At 33.3% G+C, this 23677-nt stretch overlaps 1 protein-coding gene across 5 annotated transcripts in view; it reads left to right on the forward strand.

The window, feature by feature from the left end:
* zmiz1a (zinc finger, MIZ-type containing 1a) overlaps positions 1-23677 on the forward strand; it is a 249704-nt gene that overhangs the window by 183460 nt on the left and 42567 nt on the right. For 4 of the 5 annotated variants that reach the window (XM_087278069.1, XM_087278070.1, XM_087278071.1 and 1 more), the window contains exons 6-7: positions 4437-4550; positions 16041-16146. In XM_087278069.1, the coding sequence (XP_087134195.1) occupies positions 4437-4550; positions 16041-16146 (220 nt within the window). 5 annotated transcript variants of the gene reach the window in all.

A 23677-nucleotide genomic window follows, 5' to 3' on the forward strand; every position in this document is an offset into this window, starting at 1 on the left:
TTCCTCTGACAGATTAGCTGATGAGAGAAATTGCCCTTAGGAATTCAAGATCCTGACCTTTTCTAAAACCTTTTGTCTGGGCTAAGGGTTGAGTGCAGTTTAATAATTTGAAAATGTCTTTACTTAACACCTCTTAATATAAGTTTAATTGACATAATTACTAAATAAAATGCTAAACATTTACTAATTTTCTGTATTTATCATTATCCTTGCAGTATCGGAAATAGTACAGATATTGTAAGGTATCGTATCGAAATTTTAGTATTGTGATAAGACTAATACACAATTATGTTCCTCTCATTATTATTATTATTATTATTATTATTATTATTATTATTAAACTAAGTATTAATCATACATTATATAAACAAATTATTATAAAAACTAATTATCATTATTGTGATTATTATTAATTTTCTGAGTATTAATCGTATCTTAGTATTTATCATCGTTATTATTATTATTATTATTATTATTATTATTATTATTATTAAATCTTTGTATTAATCATATGATGATGATGATGATGATTATTATTATTATTATTATTAATATTATTTATTTTATTATTATTATTATTATTATTATTATTATTATTATTAATTTTCCTTGTATTAACCATATTATTATTATTGTTATTAATAATCTTTTTACTGTTAATCATATATTATATAAACAAATTATTATAAAAAATACAAATAATAATAATAATTATTGATATTTTTATTGTTGTTGTTGTTATTATTAATCTTAGTGTTTTAATCATATTATCCTTATTATTATTTTGTATTATTATTTTTATTAATCTTGGTATTAATCATATTATTGTTATTATTAATCATATTATTATTATTATTATTATTATTATTATTATCATCATCTCTGTGTACAATATAAACACAAATTGTATAAAAACATCAATTATGTTTTTTTTATTACATTTAAGTATAAATTTGCAAGAAATAACTTGGAAATGATTCATTTAAAACACTGTAATATTTCCTGGATTTCCTTATTCGTGTAAAGTTTAACATATTAGGTAAATATTTTAATACTTAACACGATATTACTTCACATTTACATACTTTTGCAGCTTAGTTCCTATAACTTGACATGGTAGATATCATGAAAACAGCAGGTAACCCTCATTTTCCAGCACACAATCTCTTTGGCACAGGGATATTGCAATTCTAGACAATTGGATGTCCAGTTGTCAGGTCCTGGTTAAGCAACAAGACGTCATGCCTCTAGAGTGACTGATCACAACACACAGATCTGCCCTGAGGTGGAGAGGTCCTGTTTGGACACCGTGCGCTTAGCAGGGAAAAGGTGGAGTGCTGAGATTTTGGCCGCTGTTGCGTTAACACCTGTGTTGCGATCCTGCCAAAAATCCTTCATTGCTGACACACGGCTCCGAGCGCTCACAATCACAACAGCTTTTCATCCCCTCCTGATAATCGTACGGTCAGACCCAGACATCAGAATGTCCGTTTAAACAAAGCCTAGCCCTCAAAATGGAGGTTTTTTTTTTTTTTTGCAACGTAAGGGGGAACGTTCACTACCCGAATATCCCTTATGCTGTGCAGGATTTACTCAGCAGGGTTCTGCGGCAGTAGACATTGGCTCTTTGTCAGATGAGCTCTTTGTCAACACACACACACCAAAGCCGCTCATTCAAATGGCGACCTCTGCCGCCCTCGGAAGACAATGCGGCTTCCTCGCTGTGAGCTGAGGAAAAGGAGGTGTCCGTTCGACTATAATGCTCTTCAAAGTGCACAGTCTCCTCCTCAGAGCATTAAACGTGCAGCAGCTCTGAAGAGGGTGTACAGATTGCTCGTTTGTTTAAATTTCTTGTCATGTCTTGTGCGCCACCAGTCGCTGGAGAGTTCGGGTGGGGGGAAGGCAGTCCTGAGGGGAGGATAAACAACCTCGCCGCTCAATAAATAACAAAAAAAAAAATGGGGGAAGGAGAATAAGCTTCTCCTCATTGAGTTCTGTTACAAAGCCCCCCCTCCACTTGTGCTCGCCTTATTGGCCAGCCTGCTTGACTATTGCTTTCAGAAGTGCAGATCTATTACATCTTAGTGGACAAAAGATGATGAAGAGTCTGGATTAGGACGTGCTGTGGTGTGCGAGGAGGCCTTGAAGCACACTGAGCTCTTTGTCAGGAGGGTGGATCTGTCCCAGAATGCACAGCTGCGTTCGGACCAGGAGGCCTTGGGTTACCGGCTGGGTTTTTCGCAGGGTTGTGCAGATGCACCGAGTCAAAGGGCAGGAGCACTTGGTCGAGTGAAAACGATATCCACTTTAAGCTCAACGTATACCAGCTCTCGTCGAGTACAGGTTGTTAATATGTCATGATGTGTAGAAGTGGAATATTGTTTGTGATTTAGATTACAGGCAGAATCTGTTGGAAAATGTTTATATATCTTTTTGCTTTACTTGATCTTAAATGATTTGTTTGAGTTGGATTTGCTTGTTAGTTTGCTTCTAATGGCTGAAAGAGATGTTCTTGGTTTAAAATCTATGTAAAGTAGAAGTTGCTGAGACTTTTTTTAGGATGTTGACGTTCGAACAACTAAAATGTAATATTGTGTAGGGAGCGGGACTTTTTTGGCCATCATTTCCTTATAGCAAACTAGCGGTAAGAGCGGTGTGGTTAAGAAAATTGTGGCCAAAGACGTAGTAAACATAGGAGCACCACTCCAAAAATGGAAACAAATGGTCAGATTAGTTTAAAGATTACAATTTTTTTTTTTTTTTTTTTTTTACAGTGGATTATCTTGGACAGATTCATTGTTTTACCTAAAGAATAATAATGTGCACTAGCACAATAAGCTTGTAAAATAACAGAACACATACTGTGCATGTAAAGTTCAGCATTGTTAATTATATTGTAAACTCAAATATTGCAAAAAAAACAAAACAAAAAAAAAAAAACATTAATTGACCGTTTCCCTAGGGCTGGGTGATATTGCAAAAAATTTTTTATAATATTGTGTTTCATATCATTCCATATAGATAATTATTGAATTTTTGAATTTAGGAATATTATGATTTTTATTTATTTAACCACTTTAATTTTACTAAGGCAAATAGTTTTATTAGTCAAAAACAAAAATATTTAAACTAAATATCTCATCTCTTTATTATAAATTAACCATAAGTGTTTAAGAGACTCTTAAACCTGATAAATAAAATGTTACAAAGTGTGTGCAATGATAAAGGTAGATCAACATCTGTAAAGTGTCAATAATAATGATACAATAATCCTCAAACTCTGTAAACAAAACAAATTATGATCATCAAATCTGAGCTTTTAAGTAAAGGAACCAGCCATCATTATTCAAATACATGTTGAATATTACAAATTGTGAAGACTACATTACGCCCTAGTCTGAAAAATCTTTCATATTGGGAGCTAGTGGCTGAGATGCACAAGAAAAGAAACCAAAAAGCCACTCTGGCGACATCCTTACATTCTTTTTTTACTTACAGTCTCCTTACTGCTGCTATACGGCACTCATTTTCGCATGTGTTGTTATTCTGACATGAAGTCTCTCGTAATTAGGCGACTGTTTTCTCAGAGGATGACAAACAGACAAATCGTTGCTGCAGCTCTGATGCAAGTTTTTGGTGAAAAGTAAAAAGCACTGCAGTGTTTGGTTGCACTATGTTTGTCTTAGGTAGTTAGTCTGCCATTATTACTGAAATGTGTATATTCCATACAAAGCGTGAAGCAGGTTGGTTAGTTCTACTCATATGAATCACAGTGCGCTTGCAGCATTCGGAAAAGTTCAGATGTTTTTTAACTAGGTGTAACTGGAAAATGTGCGCCGTTCACGTGCATGTCACGTGCCTCCCTTGAAAATGACAAACTGACACACTAAGCTTATTGGCATTGCTTCCAAGGCACATGCTCAATAGCCACATTTTAATAAAACTATGGCGATTCTTATCGAACTTCATACTAAACTTTTTTTTTTCATTGATGTTGACAATGGTGTTCGGTCAATAAATAACGATATCGATTTTATCATCCAGCCCTACGTTTTCCCTCAAAATTTGTTATTTTTCATTTGTTAATTTGGGAGGGTTTTTCACTTGTTTACACTTTCAATTTGCTTTCAAGGACCATGATCTTTGCTCTGTTCATCAAAATGTCTTATGTAGTTCAAAATATTTATGTTTTTTATTATTAATTTAGTGCGTTTACTAATACTCATTCTTGATTTCCTGTAGTTAAGTTTTTCTTTGTAAACACAAGAGTATTATTCAAGTGATTTCTGCATAATTAAGTATTTTGTTGTTATTTCAAAACATTGTGATCATTTTAATAATATTTATTTTACTAATAAAAATTGAGAGAATGCTAAAACCTCACTGTTTTCTTTTATTAATCGTGCGCTCTTTGTGATGTTCTTCTCTTTGAACAGCACTTACAGAATCCGGCCAATTTCCAGACAGCGGCCACAGAGCTGCTGGACTGGTGCGGAGACCCACGAGCCTTCCAGCGGCCCTTCGAGCAAAGCCTTATGGGATGTTTGACGGTAAGACAGCAGCTGCTCAAGTCTTGTCCTCATGTCAGGGGCCAGTGACGAAGGTTAAAGCTACAGTCACGCTTCATGCGTCCCTCAGCCCACCCACTCAACTCTATCCCCCTCTGTTTCTTTTCTTCCCTCCTCTAACCTCTGCTTTTTATACTGCAATGTCACGGTATTTAATTTTTTGTTTCATGTTAAATATGTTCTCTTATCTCAATATACAAAATCAGCTACTGTATGAGCAAGTCATAGTTGGCTGATTCCCTCCTAAAGTAGCTGCCTTTAGATTATGATTTGTTTTCATATTTAGTTCTTCTTGGGGATGCTAGTGGTGCAGAACATATAGTTGGTTGAAAAACAGCCCCCAGTCCCACATTGTCTAAGAGTGTCATTGATTATGGCACATTGCCTGTGTTTAGCATTACCTTCTGTCTGGTTCAGGCCTTCAGTCCAGGTGCTTTTTGTGGGCTTACAGACATTTCCCATTGATTTCCACTGGTCTTATTGCAGTTCCACTCCCACTCTGTGATCTGAATTCCTTAGATAGTTATTTGCTTGGAGGCTCTAGGAAAATGTCTGTTCTAGCTATACTTAAACTTATCAGTTATCCTTGATTTTTTTCTCTATCTTTCTCTCTAAAGATTTGCTATTGTATATCTTTGGTCAGTGATTCTCAGCCAGGAGACTGAAGGCCATAATAAATCCTAAAATGTCTATGTAGTTATATTGCTAAATGCTATTTTTCAGTTTGTATTGTTATTTTAACAGAAGAATCAGTGTTTCTTGCAAGTAAGAGTTGTTATTGCAGCATAAACCCAGACAGGGTGATTACAACTCTAGTGTCAACCTAAGGAGGGTTTTTTGTTTTTAATTGAGTAAGCTGGATATATAATACATAACTACATCACACAAAATAAAATAATTGGGTACAAAATATAACAGCACAGCTTCTACGTATAACATTGCTAGCGAATGGCAAGTTCAGAGTAAATTGAAACCACAGACCTCGTCTGTTATACACAGATGACAGAATGAAATAACTCTACACTATATATTCCAAGTTGCCTACCTAAACACAATGTGTACATGAAGAAAAACAGGGCCTAGCATTGAATTCATGTATGTTGTTTAAGTGTAAATTATAGAAATTTGTGAAAACTTTTTAACAATTTTAATTAATGGAGCCTTTTGAGCTAAACGTCAACCTTTTTGGCATAACTGATATTATTATTTTTATTGCTTAAACAGCAAAAAATAAATAAATAAACAAATAAATAAATAAACAAATAAATAAATAAATAAAATAAAAAATAAAAAACAGTTTTAACCATTAATTATAATAAAATAATATGTTTCTTGAGCACCAAATAAGCATATTAAAATGATTTCTAAAGTTTCCCTGGATTAATGGCAACTGAGTATTCAGATTTACCATCACAGGTAAAAAAAAAAATGTTTATAAATATAAAAACATTAAAAAAAAATTATTAATTAATTAAAGTATTTATTTACTTATTAATTTACTTGCTTATATACTTATTAACTTATTTAGGGCAGCACTGGTTAGCACTGTTGTGCAAGTCATTTATAAAATAGTAACTAATAAAAGTTACTAGTTACTTCATTTAAAAAGTAACTCTTAAAAAGTACACCAAAAAGTAATGCATTACTGTTAAAAGTCATTTTTAGGTTACTTTTCCAAAGAACATTTGTAATGCTTCCACCAATAACGTGACGTCAGTGCTGCATGGAGAATACACTGTTAAACAAATTCACAGTTTGAATTAATTTGCATTCTCACAACTAAAACACAAGACAGACTTAAACAAAAAGTATTCTTTAAACAATAATTTATTAAAGTCAGATCAGCAGCACAAAAATAAAAAAAATCACAAGGTGATAAACAAGCTGAATAATATATATTTAGAAAAAAAAGAAGCCAAAATTAAAGATTCTTCTGCATCATAAAAGTTGCTGTATTTAAACCTTAAAAATGTTCCTTCAAAATCTGCTGTTGTACACAACTATAAAACATCTAAAACAATTTTTTTAAATCACAGAATTTTTCTGAGCAATACAACGCTATAAAGTTAAATAACGTGTTCTGAAATATAACAGAAATGTGTCACTGTCTACTAAACTAATAAATTTTGTTATACAGATAACAAATGTGTGCTTATTTATTTGAACAACCAAGAAACAGAAATGTGCACACATCTACAGCCATATCACCCTGCAGCCCATATCATCTACAGCCATATCAACCTGCAGCCCAAGACCGGTTACTTACTGAAGCTAAGCAGGGCTGAGCCTGGTCAGTACCTGGATGGGAGATCATGTGGGAAAACTTGGTTGCTGTTGGAAGTGGTGTTAGTGAGGCCAGCAGGGGGCGCTCAATCTGTGGTCTGTGTGAGTCCTAATGCCCCAGTAAAAGTGAAGGGGACACTATACTGTCAGTGGGTGCCGTCTTTCGGATGAGATGTTAAACCGAGATCCTGACTCTCTGTGGTATTTAAAAATCCCATGGCACTTCTCGTAAAGAGGAGGGGTTCAACCCCGGTGTCCTGGCCAAAGTCCGTCAATCGGCCCTTACGATCATGGCCTCCCAATCATCCCCATCCACCGAATTGGCTCTATGACTGTCTCTTCATTCCACCAATAGCTGGTATGTGGGGAGCGCACTGGCACCATTGTCATGTGTCTGCCTTCGCATTATCCGAGTAGATGCTGCACGCTTGTGGTGATGTGGAGAGACCCCTCTCATGATTGCGAATCGCTTTGGGTGTATGGCCATACACAGTAAATGCGCTTTATAAATACACATTACATTAAATCTAGAAATCTCAAAGGTGCTCAATCAAAAAACAGTAGCAAAAGATCAAAAGAAAATTGGCATACTGCCACTTTAGCTCTCAAAAAATTTCAATGTCACGTTTCGACCTACATGGTCTTTATCAGGTTGAGCCTAAAAACTCACTTGTGATGAGTTGTACTCGATAGTAAAAATTTACCATGATAACTACTATGATTTAAAAATTGTTGAAAAACAAGTAAATAATTTTCTGAGCCACACCAAATAATGAAACAGTCATCCATATATCGCCACCACAAAGAATTATTAGACAAGAATGAGTTGACCATTGGATTAAAACATATTCTTGATAAAAAAATCCCACATGCAAATTCGCAGAATTAAGAGCCATAGTGCTCCTCTGAACCTAATGAACACCATTTAGGCATAAAACATTTTTGAGAGCTAAAGTGGCATTGTGCTGAAAATTGAAAATCAAAAGAAAATTGTGCTTTTCTTTTGATATTTTGCTTATTTATTTCAAACACCAAACATAATTAACATAACTTTACCATAATAATAATGTTAATAGTATCTCGGTCTCTCTGGCGCGCATACTCGGTCTAACTTGCGCACCACTGTATATAGAAAGGTGTGGGCTAAACTGAAGCCAAAATTAGTTAAAGGTGCAGTAGGTGATTGTCTTCAGAAACATTTTTGTTGTACTGGTTGAAAGTCTATTCACACAATAATATTAATTAAAGTAAGTGATCTAAATGTATTTTAATATTCTGGGTAAGGCATAAAACAAAAAAATGTTCATCCAATAAAATAGAGTCAGGCCGTCAGTGCCAGTGGTGTAGTGGTTAGTGCGTCGACACATGCACTCCGGTGCTCGCGGCGACCCGGGTTTCGATTCCGCATCGTGGTCCTATGCCAATCCTTCCCCTCTCTCTGCTCCCCATGCTTTCCTGTTAATTCTCTACTGTCCTGTCAAAAATAAACGTGAAAACCCCGAAAAAAAAAAAAAAAATAGAGTCGGGCCGACATCTCTCATAATTCCTATTAGTAGCCCAAACTGTCTGTCAGCAAATGCAGATTTGAACAACTGCGCGGCCGTTGTACGCAGCTCCGCTGTTTGTGCACCTAATGCACTTTTAATTTACCAACTACTGGACAAACGCGTCATATTGTAATGATAATGAAGTTAATATATTTAAAAAGTAATGTGTTACAGTATTAGGATTATTTGTATTATTACTAGTAACGCGTTATTGCCCAACACTGCTGGTTAGTATGAGAGACATCTTTGGAAAAAAAACATTCTTTCCAAACTTTCAACTGAGAGTGTGCTGGCTGATTTACAGGTAATCCTTTTTTGTTTGTTTTCTAGTGTTGTGAGGTTTCCAGCATTTTCATCACATATAGTTTTTTAAATCAGTGGCATAACCTCGCTCAAATCAACTTCACATACTTCCATGACTTTCTCCACCAACCAAGCTCATCTTCTTTTGAAATGGCTATGAATGCTAACGTACACTTTTTCCTGCCTTCTTTGGTGCTTTTCCACAGCTCTGACAGCCCGAGTTTTTCGCTCCTGCGTTCCTCTCTGGAGCTTATGTCATGTGTGTACCTGACAATGTGTTCCCCAGACGCCGTCTTCACTCCACACAGTTTGTGCAGTCTATTTGCGCTGTGTATATTGTAATTAATTTGTCTGATGCGGTGCGGACCCTCAGAGAGCAGCGGAGAAAGCTTCTCGTCCCCAGGTGAGGATGGTGGAGAGATGAAAGAGCGCTGGAGATAAGAACACTGGCTGACAGATGTGGACATGTCTTACACATTTCCCCTCAGGCAGCAGGTAGATCTGTGCTCTCCGCAGACCTACATATGGAGCTGTTCCTCCATTGTTTCCCAGCTGCACAATATCAGCACTCAGCCAAATGATAAATGACATCTCCAAACTGTCAGTAGCTTTAGCGATGACAACTATCTCTGCTGTTCCACTGTCTTTTCTCGTCAGCCCCTGTATTTCTGCAGTGCTGTGACTGAGCTTTCCTCTGGAAAGAAACAAACAGGCTTTTTTATTGTACAGGGTACAGCATAAACGAGTACATCCCTTTTTGAAAATGAATATTTTGAGCCATTTATCAGTAAATATAGACAATATATATTGGTTAATTTTAACAATTTAGTTTTATTAAACTGTTTTTTTTTTTGTTAAAATAGTAAAAAGATAATACAAAAATAAGAATAGAAAGATGATATATTTAAATTTATTTAAAATAGCTTTAAATGAGGAAACTACAATCTTTAAAATAAATAGTATATATTTTTTATTGTTTTTGGAATTTTTTTTTCTATTTATTTTTCGTTAACATTCATTGAGGTGTTCAAATTTTTGCACTGTAATCTTAAATTATTACATTCGATTATTACCTGATTTGCCTTTGGTACCTCAAAAAATTATGTTTGTTGTTTGTTCAAACTACTTACATAAAATAAGCTGAAACAACAAAAATTTAGAGTTTTTTGGGGGGGACAACTTAATTGTTTTATATTCAATCTACTTAAATTTGTATAAACTAATAAGTCTGGTTAATTCCATTATCCTGTCCCAACACAAATCAATTCTGTGGAACCCAGCATTATTTACAGTGTACTGAATAATGTAATGTATGTACACAAATACACTCATCGGCCACTTTATTAGGTACACCTGTCCAACTGCTTGTTAATGCAAATTTCTAATCAGCCAATCACACTCAAAGCATTTAGCCATGTAGACACGGTCAAGATTATCTGCTGCAGTTCAAACCAAGCATCAGAATGGGGAAGTAAGGTGATTTAAGTGACTTTGAACATGGCATGGTTGTTGGTGCCAGACAGGCTGGTCTGAGTATTTCAGAAACTGCTGATCTACTGGGATTTTCAAGCACAGCTATCTTTAGGGTTTACAGAGAATAGTTCGAAAAAGAGAAAATATCTGGTGAGCGGCAGTTTTGTGGGCACAAATGCCTTGTTAATGTCAGAGGAGAATGGCCAGACTGGTTCGAGCTGATAGAAAGGCAACAGTAAACCAAATAACCATTCGTTACAACCAAGGTATGCAGAAGAACAACTCTGAAAGCACAACACGTCCAACCTTGAGGCAGATGGGCTACAGCAGCAGAAGACCACATCAGGTGCCACTTTGATTGTCTGGTCTGAGTCTCGATTTCCGCTGCAACATTCGGAGGGTATATCAAGCCTAGAGTATTGTTGCTGATCATGTCCATCCCTTTATGAACACATGTACCTATCTTATGATGGCTACTTCCAGCAGGATAACGCGCCAAAATCATCTCAGACTGGTTTCTTGAACATGACAATGAGTTCACTGCACTCAATTGGACTCTAGTCACCAGATCTCAATCCAATAGAGCACCTTTGAGATGTGGGGAAACAGGGGATTTGACAAATCTGCAGCATTGTAAATTATAATGTATCATCCTAGAGAATGTTGTATTTTAAAGGAGAGATCTTTAAAGGGTTTGCCCATTTACAGTATGCTGTACACTGTATATTTCGCACCACTGTTTGTAAAGACTGCAACTGAAAAGATTTGCGTGGCTCAGTGATGTTTTTCATTATTATTATTTTTTCTGTTGAATCACTTAATATTTTAGGCCTGCATTCTGAGAAGAGAGATTATGTGGAAAAGGCTTATGAGAGGATGCATTTCTAAACGCCAGAGGAATCTATACCAGCCCTCGTGGCAGCTCGCCTGGCTGCTGCGTTTGGCAAGTGCAGCTGCGGAGAGGAAATTAAAGTTTGGCAAGAGCGCAGCAGCTCTGCTTGTCCAAAAAAAAAAATCCTCCAAAAAAATGGAGGACAAAAAAAATGTGTATAGATTTCCAGTTTCAATAGATGCCATCCTACTGTGGAATCCCATTAAGCCATTATTTGACCATTAAATCAGGAATAGGAATCTGTCTGCGCAGGTTTGATTTGTCGTTTTTTTTTTTTTTTTGTCGCACCGCCTTGGTAACAGATGTATGACAATTTATGATTAAGAAGAGTCACGTTTGCACCCCATGTGGAACATAAATTGCACGTCAAGCGCTGGGTGTTAAGCATTGAGAAGGTGAGTAAGTGGATAAACGCAGTGCACAGCTGCAGCAGTGTGATACATGAGTCATTAAAGATCATGCACAGCCTCGTTCAGATTTTACAGCAGATATTATGAAAGGTTGAATGCCTCTCCTTCTGTATTGCCGCTGCCTTTTTTGATGGATAGAATAATAGAGAGCGAAAGGGGAGACAAAGTGAAATTGTTCAAATTGAATGTTATTCAGAGCAATATTTAAAGCCATGGCTTAGCTGGAAAAATAGAAACCTTAATCTGTGCAAATGTAAGTCTTTTTTATTTAGCGAAAGTCAGTGTGTGCCTGTGGACTAAAATATTTAAGTGCTATGTAATTTAAAAGGAACAGGTTACTAAAAATAAGATCTGTTTGTGTTTTCTAAGCTTTGCGCTATTCTAAACTTGTATGACTAAGATGTTTGAAGAGTGTTTTCACTTGCGTCATGATTTTGTCAGTTCTCCGTATATGTGGTTATGGAGACACTTGAATGTGAACAACATATTTATGTTGCGTAAACCCTAAAACAAATGTAAAAATGATAAAGAAGGACTTAAAAAAGGATTAATAGAGTTTAATAAGCTTTATTATATTATTCTGCTTGAGTTGCTTTACTCTACGTAAATGTTTTTCATCTTTCTGGTTGGATTAATTAGTGCATCCAAAACATGACAATAATTGATTATTTTGAGCAACAGCAATCAGCCACCTTTAATTGCTTTATTGGCACTGTTTGCGTTCTGCTCTTCAACATCTCGACTGATGACGCATTGTGAAAATACTTTTCCTATGCAATTTTTCTTATAATGAAATTTAATTGTGAGCAGAGGCTGGAAAGCTCCAATAAAGACAAAATATATTATTTGTGAGAAATTAATGGATGAATCGATTAGTGAATCAACCAGTTGTTAAACAACCTTTATTTATTTCTTTATTTATATTATCATTTGATTTATTGAATTTTTTTTTTCATGCATTGTTAATTTTATTTGTTGTGTTGTATTGGCAGTGTTCATTTATTAAATTTTTCAATGCTTATTTTATTTATTTAGTTTTTTTTTTTTTAGTTTTTTTTTTAGTTTTATTATATATATTTTTTCATTTATTTTTCTATTTTATTTTTTATAGGGCAGTGTTTGTTTATTTATTTATTTGTTATAATATTTGTTTTATTGTTTATTTTATTTTTATTTAGTTATTTAATTAATTAATTAATTTATTTATTTATATTATAATCTTGTATTTATATATTTTTTCATTCACTGTTTTTTTGCGTTTATAGGGCAGTGTTTATTTATTTATTACATTTTTTCATTGTTTATTTTATGTTTATTTATTTATTTTTATTAAAATATATTTTCTTTTTTCTCATTCATTGGTTATGTTATTATTATTTTTTTAATTATTTTTTATTTAAATATTTTATTTATTCATTTATTTATGTTATAATATATTTTATTTATAAATGTTTTCATTCATTGTTATTTTTTGTTTGTTTTGTTTTTATAAGGCAGTGTTTATTTATTTCTTACATTTTTTTCATTGTTAATTTTTTATTTTATTTTTATTGTAATATAAATACATATATTTTTACCATTCATTGTTCATTTATTGTTTATTTTTTATATTGGGCAGTGCTTATTTAATTATTAGTTATATTTTTGATTGTTTATTTTATTTTAAATTTAAAAAATATTTATTTATTTATTTTTTATTTATTTTTTTTTTATAGGGCAGCAGGGAGAGGCACAGTAGTTGACCATAAAGTTTTAAGTTGCAATAAAAATGCTAAATATTTAATGAAGAGAAATCTGGGATATATAGGTCATTATGGAACTGGGACATTATGGACAATTTTATTTTTCTCTTTAAGATATTCCACAGGTAAGGCGTCAGTTATGTATTCAGTGCTGTAGCATTGTCACCTACATCTCTGTCTTACATGTGGCTTTAGGGTTTTATTTACGTGCTTTTGAATTGTTCGGCGAAAGATCACAAGATGCTTTGAAAGAAGCTGGAGTCGCGAGTTCAAGGGGCCAAGTGCGGGCTGTGGTCTCCACAGATCAGGGTATTCAGTGAACAAACAGAGACGTCTGCGCACCAGCCGCACACATCTCTGGGGAAAACTCATCAATCGCGCCCTGCAAATATCAACACATTCTTAACACTATTCGGCATCAGTGGAGGTGGCTGTTTTATCTTTCAATATATTATTCATGCACATATATAAATATTTGATATGATTGCGCTAAAAAAAGGGAAATTGCTCTTTTATGAGTAGTTTTTGGAGAGATATTTGGTGTACAAGGAAGGGGTGGGGGCGGTGGGGTGTTAGTTGGGTGATGTGAGTATACCGCTGGTTTTCTCTGCTCTCCTGGGAGTCTGGGCTAGATTTTCAAGGAAGCTTAATTGCATATAGCTCATGTAGACTATTGAAAAATTCAATAGCCTTAATGCTAAAGAGTGTGTTTAGAACATTTCAGCTTGAGTTTTCCTTCAGTTTTTTAGCAGAGAACTGTGTTTGCAACTCTCTTGTGAATGCAAATAATGGACACACACCAGTACACAAAGTCCTCATACTGTATCTATTCCAGCTCAACTCTGTTGTCAGTTCACCTTTTAGTGCTTAATCTAGTTGTGTACACACAGAGTTAAGTATGTGAGTGAGTTTCAACAATGTTTGACAACCATAATAACTTCTGAAAAATGCAAAATGACATCTGCCTTAAGTTATTTGAAGGATCTTTGAAACCGACTCAACTAAATGTTAGTAATGGTTATAATGTATTGGCAAGGAATGACAGGAAAAGACTCATCACCATATTTTGCACAATAAAACAAGCCCATAATAAATAGAAATATATTTAAACAAGTGCAATCTTCAGATTTAAAGCCTCTAATAAAAAGTTACATTCTAACAAATGGCAAGAATGAGATTAGTGCTTAGAAAATAAATGTTTTGAATTCCCGCCTGATATAGGAAGACAATCCATTTTTGTTTTAACTCAAGACATGGTGAGATTGTAGAAGATGCTCTTTCAGACACGAGACTCAAACATGAACATTTACTCCAAAGAGAAAAACCCCAAAAGGTCAATATTGCAATAGAAACCAAACTGTTAAACATATTCTAGTGGAATGCCCTGTTTTTAATGTTATCAGACAAATATTAATATCTTTGCCTGATTTAAGAGACTTTCAAATGTCAGTCTTTCCTATATTGTGCAGTTTTTTTTTTGTTTTTTTGTTAGAATATTTTTTAAATTATACAAAAGTTTATTTTACTTTATTTTATTTTTTTTTAATTTGGTAAACAATCTTTTTTTTTTTTTTTTTTTGCCATGACATGATCATAATCTGATATGGCAATAAACTTACAATTCTCTCTCTACAAATCTATTTCTAATTATACCAAAACATTGCTAGCCTCATCTGCTCACTGTCCCAACTCCATAAACTTGAAAAAGTCAAAACCACAAGCCCAAGGATGGGTTTAATGAGTGGACATGGTAACACTTTAGGATCTAGCACAGGGGTGTCCAAACTCGGTCCTGGAGGGCCGGTGTCCTGCTGAGTTTAGCTCCAATTTGCTTTAACACACCTGCCAGGAAGTTTCTAGTATCTAGTAAGAGCTTGATTAGCTGGTTCAGGTGTGTTTGATTAGGGTTGGAGCTAAACTCTCCAGGACACTGGCCCTCCAGGACCAAGTTTGGACACCCCTGGTCTACAGCTTTCAAATTGTAAACACAATAGACCAGGGATGTCCAAACTCTGTCCTGGATGGCTGATGTCCTGCAGATTTAACTCCAACTTGCCTCAACACAACTGCAAGGATGTTTTTAGAAAGCCTAAAAGAGGTTGATTAGCTAGCCAGGTGTGCCTGATTGGGGTTGGAAGTAAACTTTGCAGGACACCGGCCCTCCAGGACCGAGTTTGGACATGCCTGCAATAGACCATTTCAATGTGGTGATGCCGTTGGCCCATGGACATTTCCTGCTTATTATCAAACTATTTTATATTTGTAACAAAAGACAATTCAATCGTAATTTAATGTTAAAGCAGCTACCATAACATTATTAACCAATATGTGGCTCTTTTCGGATTCTCTAATTAGGGATGAGGGCTCCAAATTAGCTTCATGCTATATGCCCTATGGTACGCGGCATCAGTTGTCTTTGTGTTACAACATCAAGTGTATTGTCCCTGTTAAACAAGCAAACAAACAAATAAATAAATAAAGGTCAATTTATATGTATTTTTACATTTATTTTAAAAAGTAAAAGGTGTAGAAATCAGAGAGGTAATTATTATTTTATCATTAGACTGCTTGTTTGCTTGTTCTTATTATAACATGACAAACATTTTGACAATAGCTTGAGTTGAGATGCAGATGTAAACTAATGTTCATTATCAAAGATTGTAACATCTGTAATAATAATAATAATAATAATAATAATAATAATAATAATGTAATTGTTAATGGGTAAAACTAAAATATTCTATTTGGATCAGAATTAAACTTGTCAACTACAGTTAAAAGCATACATAATCTCTAAAATGTTGTTCTGTTATTCTCCACAGGTTGTAAGCCGTGTGGCAGCGCAGCAGGGTTTTGATCTGGACCTCGGCTACCGGCTTCTGGCCGTTTGTGCTGCAAACCGGGACAAGTTCACCCCAAAGTCGGCAGGTGAGTCTTTTTCCCTTATTGTGATGCTTTCCTCACTCATCATTGCTAATAAAAACTAAGTCTCTGCGCCTGTGATGAATGCACATTTCTCATCTAGTGATGTGACGGGAAATCTTTGTGCAATTCCAGCGCACGGCCATGCATTAGCACGCTTTCACTTTCCTCTGTCTGACACTCACCCATCTCTTTAAGACGTCATGAGGCGATTTAACTTCCCGAGGTTGTCTTTTCCTGCCGATTTTACACATGGAGCTCTGACCGTGCCAGAAACGCCTCCGAATAATTCATTGATGAGCCGCCAGAGTTCACTTTCCAGCAGTCATCCATCAGCAGAGCAACATCGCTTTGTAATCAGCTCTGTTTGAAATCCTGACCTTCTCAGCCAAAGCTGAGTGTCCTGTTCTTGTACATTTGTCAAAGTGAATTGCGGATGGGCATCAGCCAAACAGAGATAGATGGTCCGCAAATGCCGGGGTTGAGGTGTGTGAGTGTACTTCATTTGAGAAAAGCCTGACACGGCTCGCTTTTGAGAATGAAGATAAACTGTCCATTTGAACCATGGTTACTGTGGGACACCTTGAGGCTTCCAGATTTTTTTAGGGTGTTTGGGTTTCCTCTTGATCTTTGTAGATAACGGCTAAAATTATTTTCATTAAATATGCTGTATATACAATGGTCAGCATAAATAAGTACATTACAATTTTTTTTAATTTCACATTGAATATAGTTAATAGGTTTTTGTGCATTTGAACAAAACAGTTTTTTTTATTAGATATATTTATTAAAATATTAATTTAGTCATCAATCGTCTTTAGAATTAGAAACATAATACATTTAAATTCATGCAATATATATATATATATATATATATATATATATATATATATATATATATATATATATACATATATATATATATATATATATATATATATATATATATATATACATATATATATATATATATACATATATATATATATATATATATATATATATATATATATATATATATATATATATATATATATATATATATATATATATATATATATATATACATATATATATACATATATATATATATATATATATATATTAAAACAATAAAAAAAAAAAACAAGCTAACAAAATGTGATATTCTGATTTTGGTCTTTTTAAAAACATTTTATTTAATATTTTCTCCTAACATATAAGTTTGGGCTACTAATGTTTGGCTTTAGTACTGACTAATCTAATGTATAGGCACAGATATAATATTGTAAAACATCCTATAGAAAATAATTATTTAAATGATTTAAACAATTAATTATTTTCTATTTTTATGTTTATAAACCTGTTATTTATAAAAGTTTTTATTATTTTTATTTGTATTATGTTATTTCAATATTATAGTACTGTTTCTATTTTTATTATTATATTATTTTTTGTACATTTTCATATAATTTTAATATAATTATTAATATTTTAAATAACTTGTTTAAAAAAAAAACATTTTTTATTTTGTTATGTAGTTGTCATTTTGTAATATATTTTAAAACTTTCAAATGTTTTTTTTTTTTTTTTTTAGCAATTTTTATCATTATTAAACTAAAACCAATTTAATTGAAGATAAATACTATACAAAAACATTTTTTAAGTCCACTGAACCATTTTATTGTATTTTGTATCAGTGTTGCATTTAAAGGTGCGGCAGGTGATTGTCTTCAGAAACATGTTTTGTTGGGCTGGTTGAAAGTCTCTTCCCATTCCAATAGTAATGATTAAAGTAAATGATCTAAATGTATTTATATGTATTTTAATGTTCTGAGTAAGTCATAACACAAAAAAATATTCATTCCAATTAAAGTATGTCAGCCCGATAATTCCCGTCATTTATGTGTGCATGCTAGGCATAGACGATAACTGTTTTTAAGGTATACCGCGGTTTGGAAAAGTCAAGGTTTTAAAACCATCAAAATTGTTCTGCTATATCGTTCCTATGTTATCTGAACGATTTTTGTTTGTTTGTTTGTTTTTTTTTAGGGCTACAGTATCTTCAGCATAAAAGATGTCCAGAGATGCCCTTTTAAAATGTAATGAAGCCTGAGTTTTTGAAACAAATCAATACAGCAGAAGTCAATGATTCATTTAAAGTATTTAGCTTGACGTGTTGACATGTGAAAATATTTTAAATGTTTTTCAAAATAACATATATTGTGTTCAAACTTCAAAGGTGATAGATATTATACAGTTTTTTGTTGGGAGATGTAGTATTATATAGTACTATAAAGTTTTCTAACTGGTGATTGACATCATGACTGTCATCTTTAATGTGCGAGTTCATGATATCAGGAGGGGTGGCTTTGGACAGCAGGGGAGGGGCTGTGTTTTAAAGATATTAATCTTAATGGTTAACATTTTGGCAGATTACCTATTGCACCATTAATAATACTCTAGTCCTGAAAAAAAGAATAGCTGAAGCATTTCTCAGTCGCAGCTGATATCTGGGTTATTTCAATTGAAGCGGAGTCTAGCAGTAGCGTCCAGCACAGCAGGAGATGAAGAAGCAGATATGACTCAGACTTCCTCTCTTTCACTCTGTGCATCATGTGGGCATCCATCTTTCCTGCATCATGAGGGCGTCTGCCGCCCCAGACATGCAGACGACAGTGCCAGAGCTCAGTCCCATAAAGCCACACTCACAGCCCCTCTCGTTTCATGTCCTCCACGGTCCCATCCTCTCCTTCCTCTCTTTATCTGCACTCATCACGCAAACACACTGCGAAAAGAGAGGGAAGAGATATGCACGTCAGGTCAGGGGTTTGTGGAGAAAGTGCAGCTCCAGCGATAACCCGGTGACAGGCAGGATGGCGACAGAGGGACGGCCATCCGACACCACACAGTGGCGGCGTTCAGTGTGTCTGGCGCTCGCTGAAACACTCCCACATTACTCGATCAATGCACAATCCGGCGCGTACCGGCTGCAGGATGACTCCGGCATGTTTCGCTGTCTTTGTGATATACAATGCAGCTGACACTAAGCTGTAAGGATGGCCTAAAGTCATCCCAATTACGCTTTTATTTACCTCTCGTAAAAGAATCTTAGCACCTGGAATGGATAAACACCAGAAGTTGCCTTGTAAGATTCATATAGTATATTTATGCTTTGAGCAGAAATGTATCAATGTAAATAAAAATGGGAATATTAACATGAATTTTAAAAAAATATATAATTTTATATGTAGAAATAATAAAATATTATACAATTAAACAATTATATATATATATATATATATATATATATATATATATATATATATATATATATATATATATATATATATATATATATGATCATCTAGTCATAACAACATTCGTTTTTAGTTCATTGTAACATATTAAACTAAGTTCATCATATTCTAACTTAATTTTATAAGTTGCGCAAGATGTCTTAAGTCAGTTTAACATAATATAAATTCAATGGACACATAAGGTTAATTTGATTCAGCTTAAAAATTTCAGGCAACCAATATTTTTTTTTTTTGTTTACAGTTTAGTAATAAATTAATTATAAAATAATGTTTGTAAATAAATATAAAATAACCAAATTTATTTATAATTATGAATCATTTAAAATTATTCAAATAAAAAAATATTTGCAATCATGTAGTATTAGTATAGTTTTAAATTTGTTTAAATAATAAATATAAAGAAAAACATTAAAATACATTTACATATTTTATATTTTGATTATTAAGAATATTTATAAATAATATATTATAAATAATAAAATTAGTTTAAAAATAATATTAATAATAAAATTATATTAAAAAATAAATCAGTTATAAGTTTGTAGGCTAAGCAAGTTTATTTATATAGCACATTTCATACACAACGGTAATTCAAAGTGCTTTACATAAACAGAAATAACAGAGTATTAGAAGTATAAGAAAATAAAAACAAAGAACATAAATTATAAAAAATATATTAAAATGTATTAAAGTTTTTTTTAAATATATACAAGTAATAAATATAAATAAATATACATTTTTAAAGTAATATAAAACTTTAAAAAATAAATATGTTAGATGAAATCTGCTAGAAAAAAACAATACATTTACATATTTTATATTTAATTATAATGAGAAATATGTATAAATAATATATAATAATTAGTAATAATTATTACAAATAATAATATTAATATTATAAATATATAAAATAAATAATTTGAAATGATAAATAATTATAATTAAACATAATTGTTAAAAACATGTATAAGTAAAAATCATTTGCAATTATATAGTATTACTATTAGTAGTAGTGCGAGTACAGTTATAAATTCGTAGGCAAGGCAAGTTTTTTTTAAGTAATATAAAATTTTATTCTAAACTTGGCAGCAAAAAATATATATAATTAGACATGAAAAGATAAAATCTGCTGGAAAAAACCTATATATATATTACTATTTTGATTATTATGTGGAAAATATGTATAAATGATGATATATTTTGGTCTCTGTTATACAGAGCAGCTGACACTGAGCTGTGAGGATGGGCCAAAAGTCATTCGCTCACGCTCCGAATTACGCTTTTATTTGCCTCTCGTAAAAAAATGTTAAGCACCTGTAATGGATAAACGCCAGCAGATTCATATATTTATGCTTTGAGCTCTTGTTAATGTTATCTTTAAACAGTTATAGTGCCATAAAATTGTCAGTTGGACTTTCTTGTTTCTGAAATGCATTTTTTGCAGCAGATGCTTGAAGAGTTTACAGTGTAGTACACATTTTTTTGCATAACAGAACTTAATCAGTATACTGACTTAAAGAGAAAATGATTTCAAATAATAATTTTTATGAATAAATAATAATAAAATATGGCATTTATCTTGTAAATCTGACTTTTTCCATGTTTAAATGTTACAATCTGGTCCGTGGTGCATCTACCAACCCAGAAAACATGGGAAAAAGCTTATTAACAGAGAACAGATTTCTATGTTGTTATTTTATCAGAGAAGCCCTTATTTTCAGTGTATTTCATAAGCGCACTTTTATTCTGCACTGTATAATCAGATTAAAGGCTTTTTGCATATTCTGTGAATATAAGAAGATTTGGTAACACTTTAGTTTGTCTCAATTCACACCAATAACTACTGGCTTATTACTTGCTAATTATTAAGATATTAACTGTTCATTAGTAGTTATAAAGTATGATCTTATTCTGGATCTCTAATCCTACCCAAAACCTAAACCCATTTTTTATCGTACTAACTACTAATAATTAGTTGTTTATTAAGCTTATGGTGTTAGTTAATAGTTTGTTAATACCGTGAATTGTCACTTAAAATAAATTTGACTAATATTGTAATGTTTATTAGCAAGGGCCATCTTATCTGAATAGAGATATGAATATACTTTTTATTGTGTATTATTACTTTTATTTATTTGTTTGTTTTTATTATTGAAATTATTATAATCATCTCCAAATTTATTTTGTAATCCCCTCAAAATTTTAATATTTTTAGTTTTGTTTGAAGTAACTGTATTGTGTTTTAACCTCTTATGAGGTTTCTACACTACCTGACAAAAGTCTTGTCGCCTATTCAAGTTTTAGGAACAACAAATAATAACTTGTCTTCTAGTTGATCATTTGATATCAGAAGTGGCTTATATGGAAGGCAAAAGCCTCTAGATTAGGCTTATGAACGATCTTAGACGACTGCATCCATGTATCTCTGTGATGACTCAAAAAACTTATTAATAAAGTCATCTGGAATGGCAAAGAAACTGTTCTTGCAGGACTCCCAGAGTTCATCCAGATTCTTTGGATTCATCTTCAGTGCGTCCTCCATCTTATCCCAGACATGCACAATAATGTTCATTATTGTGTAACTGGGCTGGCCAATCCTGGAGCACCTTGACCTTCTTTGCTTTCAGGAACTTTGATGTGGAGGCTGAAGTATAAGAATGAGCGCTATCCTGCTGAAGAATTTACCCTCTCCTGTGGTGTGTAATGTAACAGGCAGCACAAATGTCTTGATACCTACTAGACTGTTGATGTTGCCATTCACTCAGCAGATCTCTCGCATGCCCCCATACTGAATGTAACCCCAAACTATGATTTTTCCTTCACAAAGTTGACTGATGTCTATAAGGATCTTGGCTCCATGTAGGTTCCAATAGGTCTTTTGCAGTATCTGTGATGATTGGGATGCAGTTCAACAGATGATTCATCAGTAAAATTTACCTTCTGCCACTTTTCCAAATGATCAACTTGAAGTCAAGTTATTATTTGTTGCACTTATAACTGGGATCGACGACAACACTTTTGTCAGGGAGTGTAGAAATCAGTACAAACACGCTGAATGGGAAATTATATTTACAGTGCGCTGACAATAGAGAGATCTAATCAGTTCAAAGTGATTGTAGCATCTCGATCGTGCGATTATCCTCTGATCTGCAGGAATGTGTCAACGGTGTGTGTGCGTGCGTAGATACAGTCTAGTCTGTCAGTTTGTGCTGGTTTGTGAGTGCTGACCTCTCTGTCATCAGGATTATCTGCCAGTATTAATCTGTGATTATAGGAATTATCAGCCCGCTGTGTGTTTGCATCTGTTTGTGAGTGTGTGTGTGTGTGTGTGTGTGTGCGTTTGCACGTGTGTGCACTCTTATACAGTCTGATCTTTTCTGCTCACCCGCTATCGACAGACTTTTTAACCAGGCTTTGTTTGGCACCCCACTGCCAGTGCAATAGGATAATTATTTAGCCTAAAATCTCCCTCTTTAGAGCGCACAGTTGTGTCTGAACCAAGAATGGCTAAATACCTCGTCTGAGATTGCTTTTATTGAGCATATGTTAATTATTACTCACTGCATCACAATTGCCTTTGACAGTACTTCAACAATATGCTGTCAGTCACAACAGTCGCTTAGATCGAAATCCAGTTCTTCCCTCCACGCGTGTGCTGCTGATATTTAATCAGAGCAGGTTAGTTGAGAGATTGACAGCTGATGTGTTTGTCTGTTAAGAGATGTTTCTCACTCGCATCGGCCCATTCAGAAAGCCTGCTATTATTTAAACGCTTTGCTGAAGAAAATAGTCAACTTCCTAAATCAGGTTTGCGCCTGCACACAGAAGTGCAGATAGTGTGCCATTGTTCAGAGTGAGATGTTGCGACAAGATAATTGCAAGGTGTATCTCAATTCAAGTGTTTTTAAAGTCTGTTATTGAGCAGATTTGGTACGAAGCGAGGAGACATTAAGCAGAGGAATTTTTACAATGCTTTGCTTTTTTTTTTTCCTCTCTAAAATTTTTATCCTGAATTTAAAGAACTTTCAAATCACATCACATTTTATAATAATAATAACAATAATAATAATAATAATAATAATAATAATTAGCATGAAATAAATTACTTAATACGTATAAATTAAATGTATAATTTTGGTAATTATTTAAATAAATAATTATTCATAATTTTAATTATTATTATTATTGTAAGTCTTATGTTGATACAAAACTACTGTTCAAAATGAAAGATGTTCTTT

The sequence above is a fragment of the Danio rerio genome, chromosome 13 (genome assembly GCF_052040795.2).
Source record: "Danio rerio strain M-AB ecotype USA chromosome 13, GRCz13ab, whole genome shotgun sequence".
Lineage (NCBI taxonomy): Eukaryota > Metazoa > Chordata > Actinopteri > Cypriniformes > Danionidae > Danio > Danio rerio.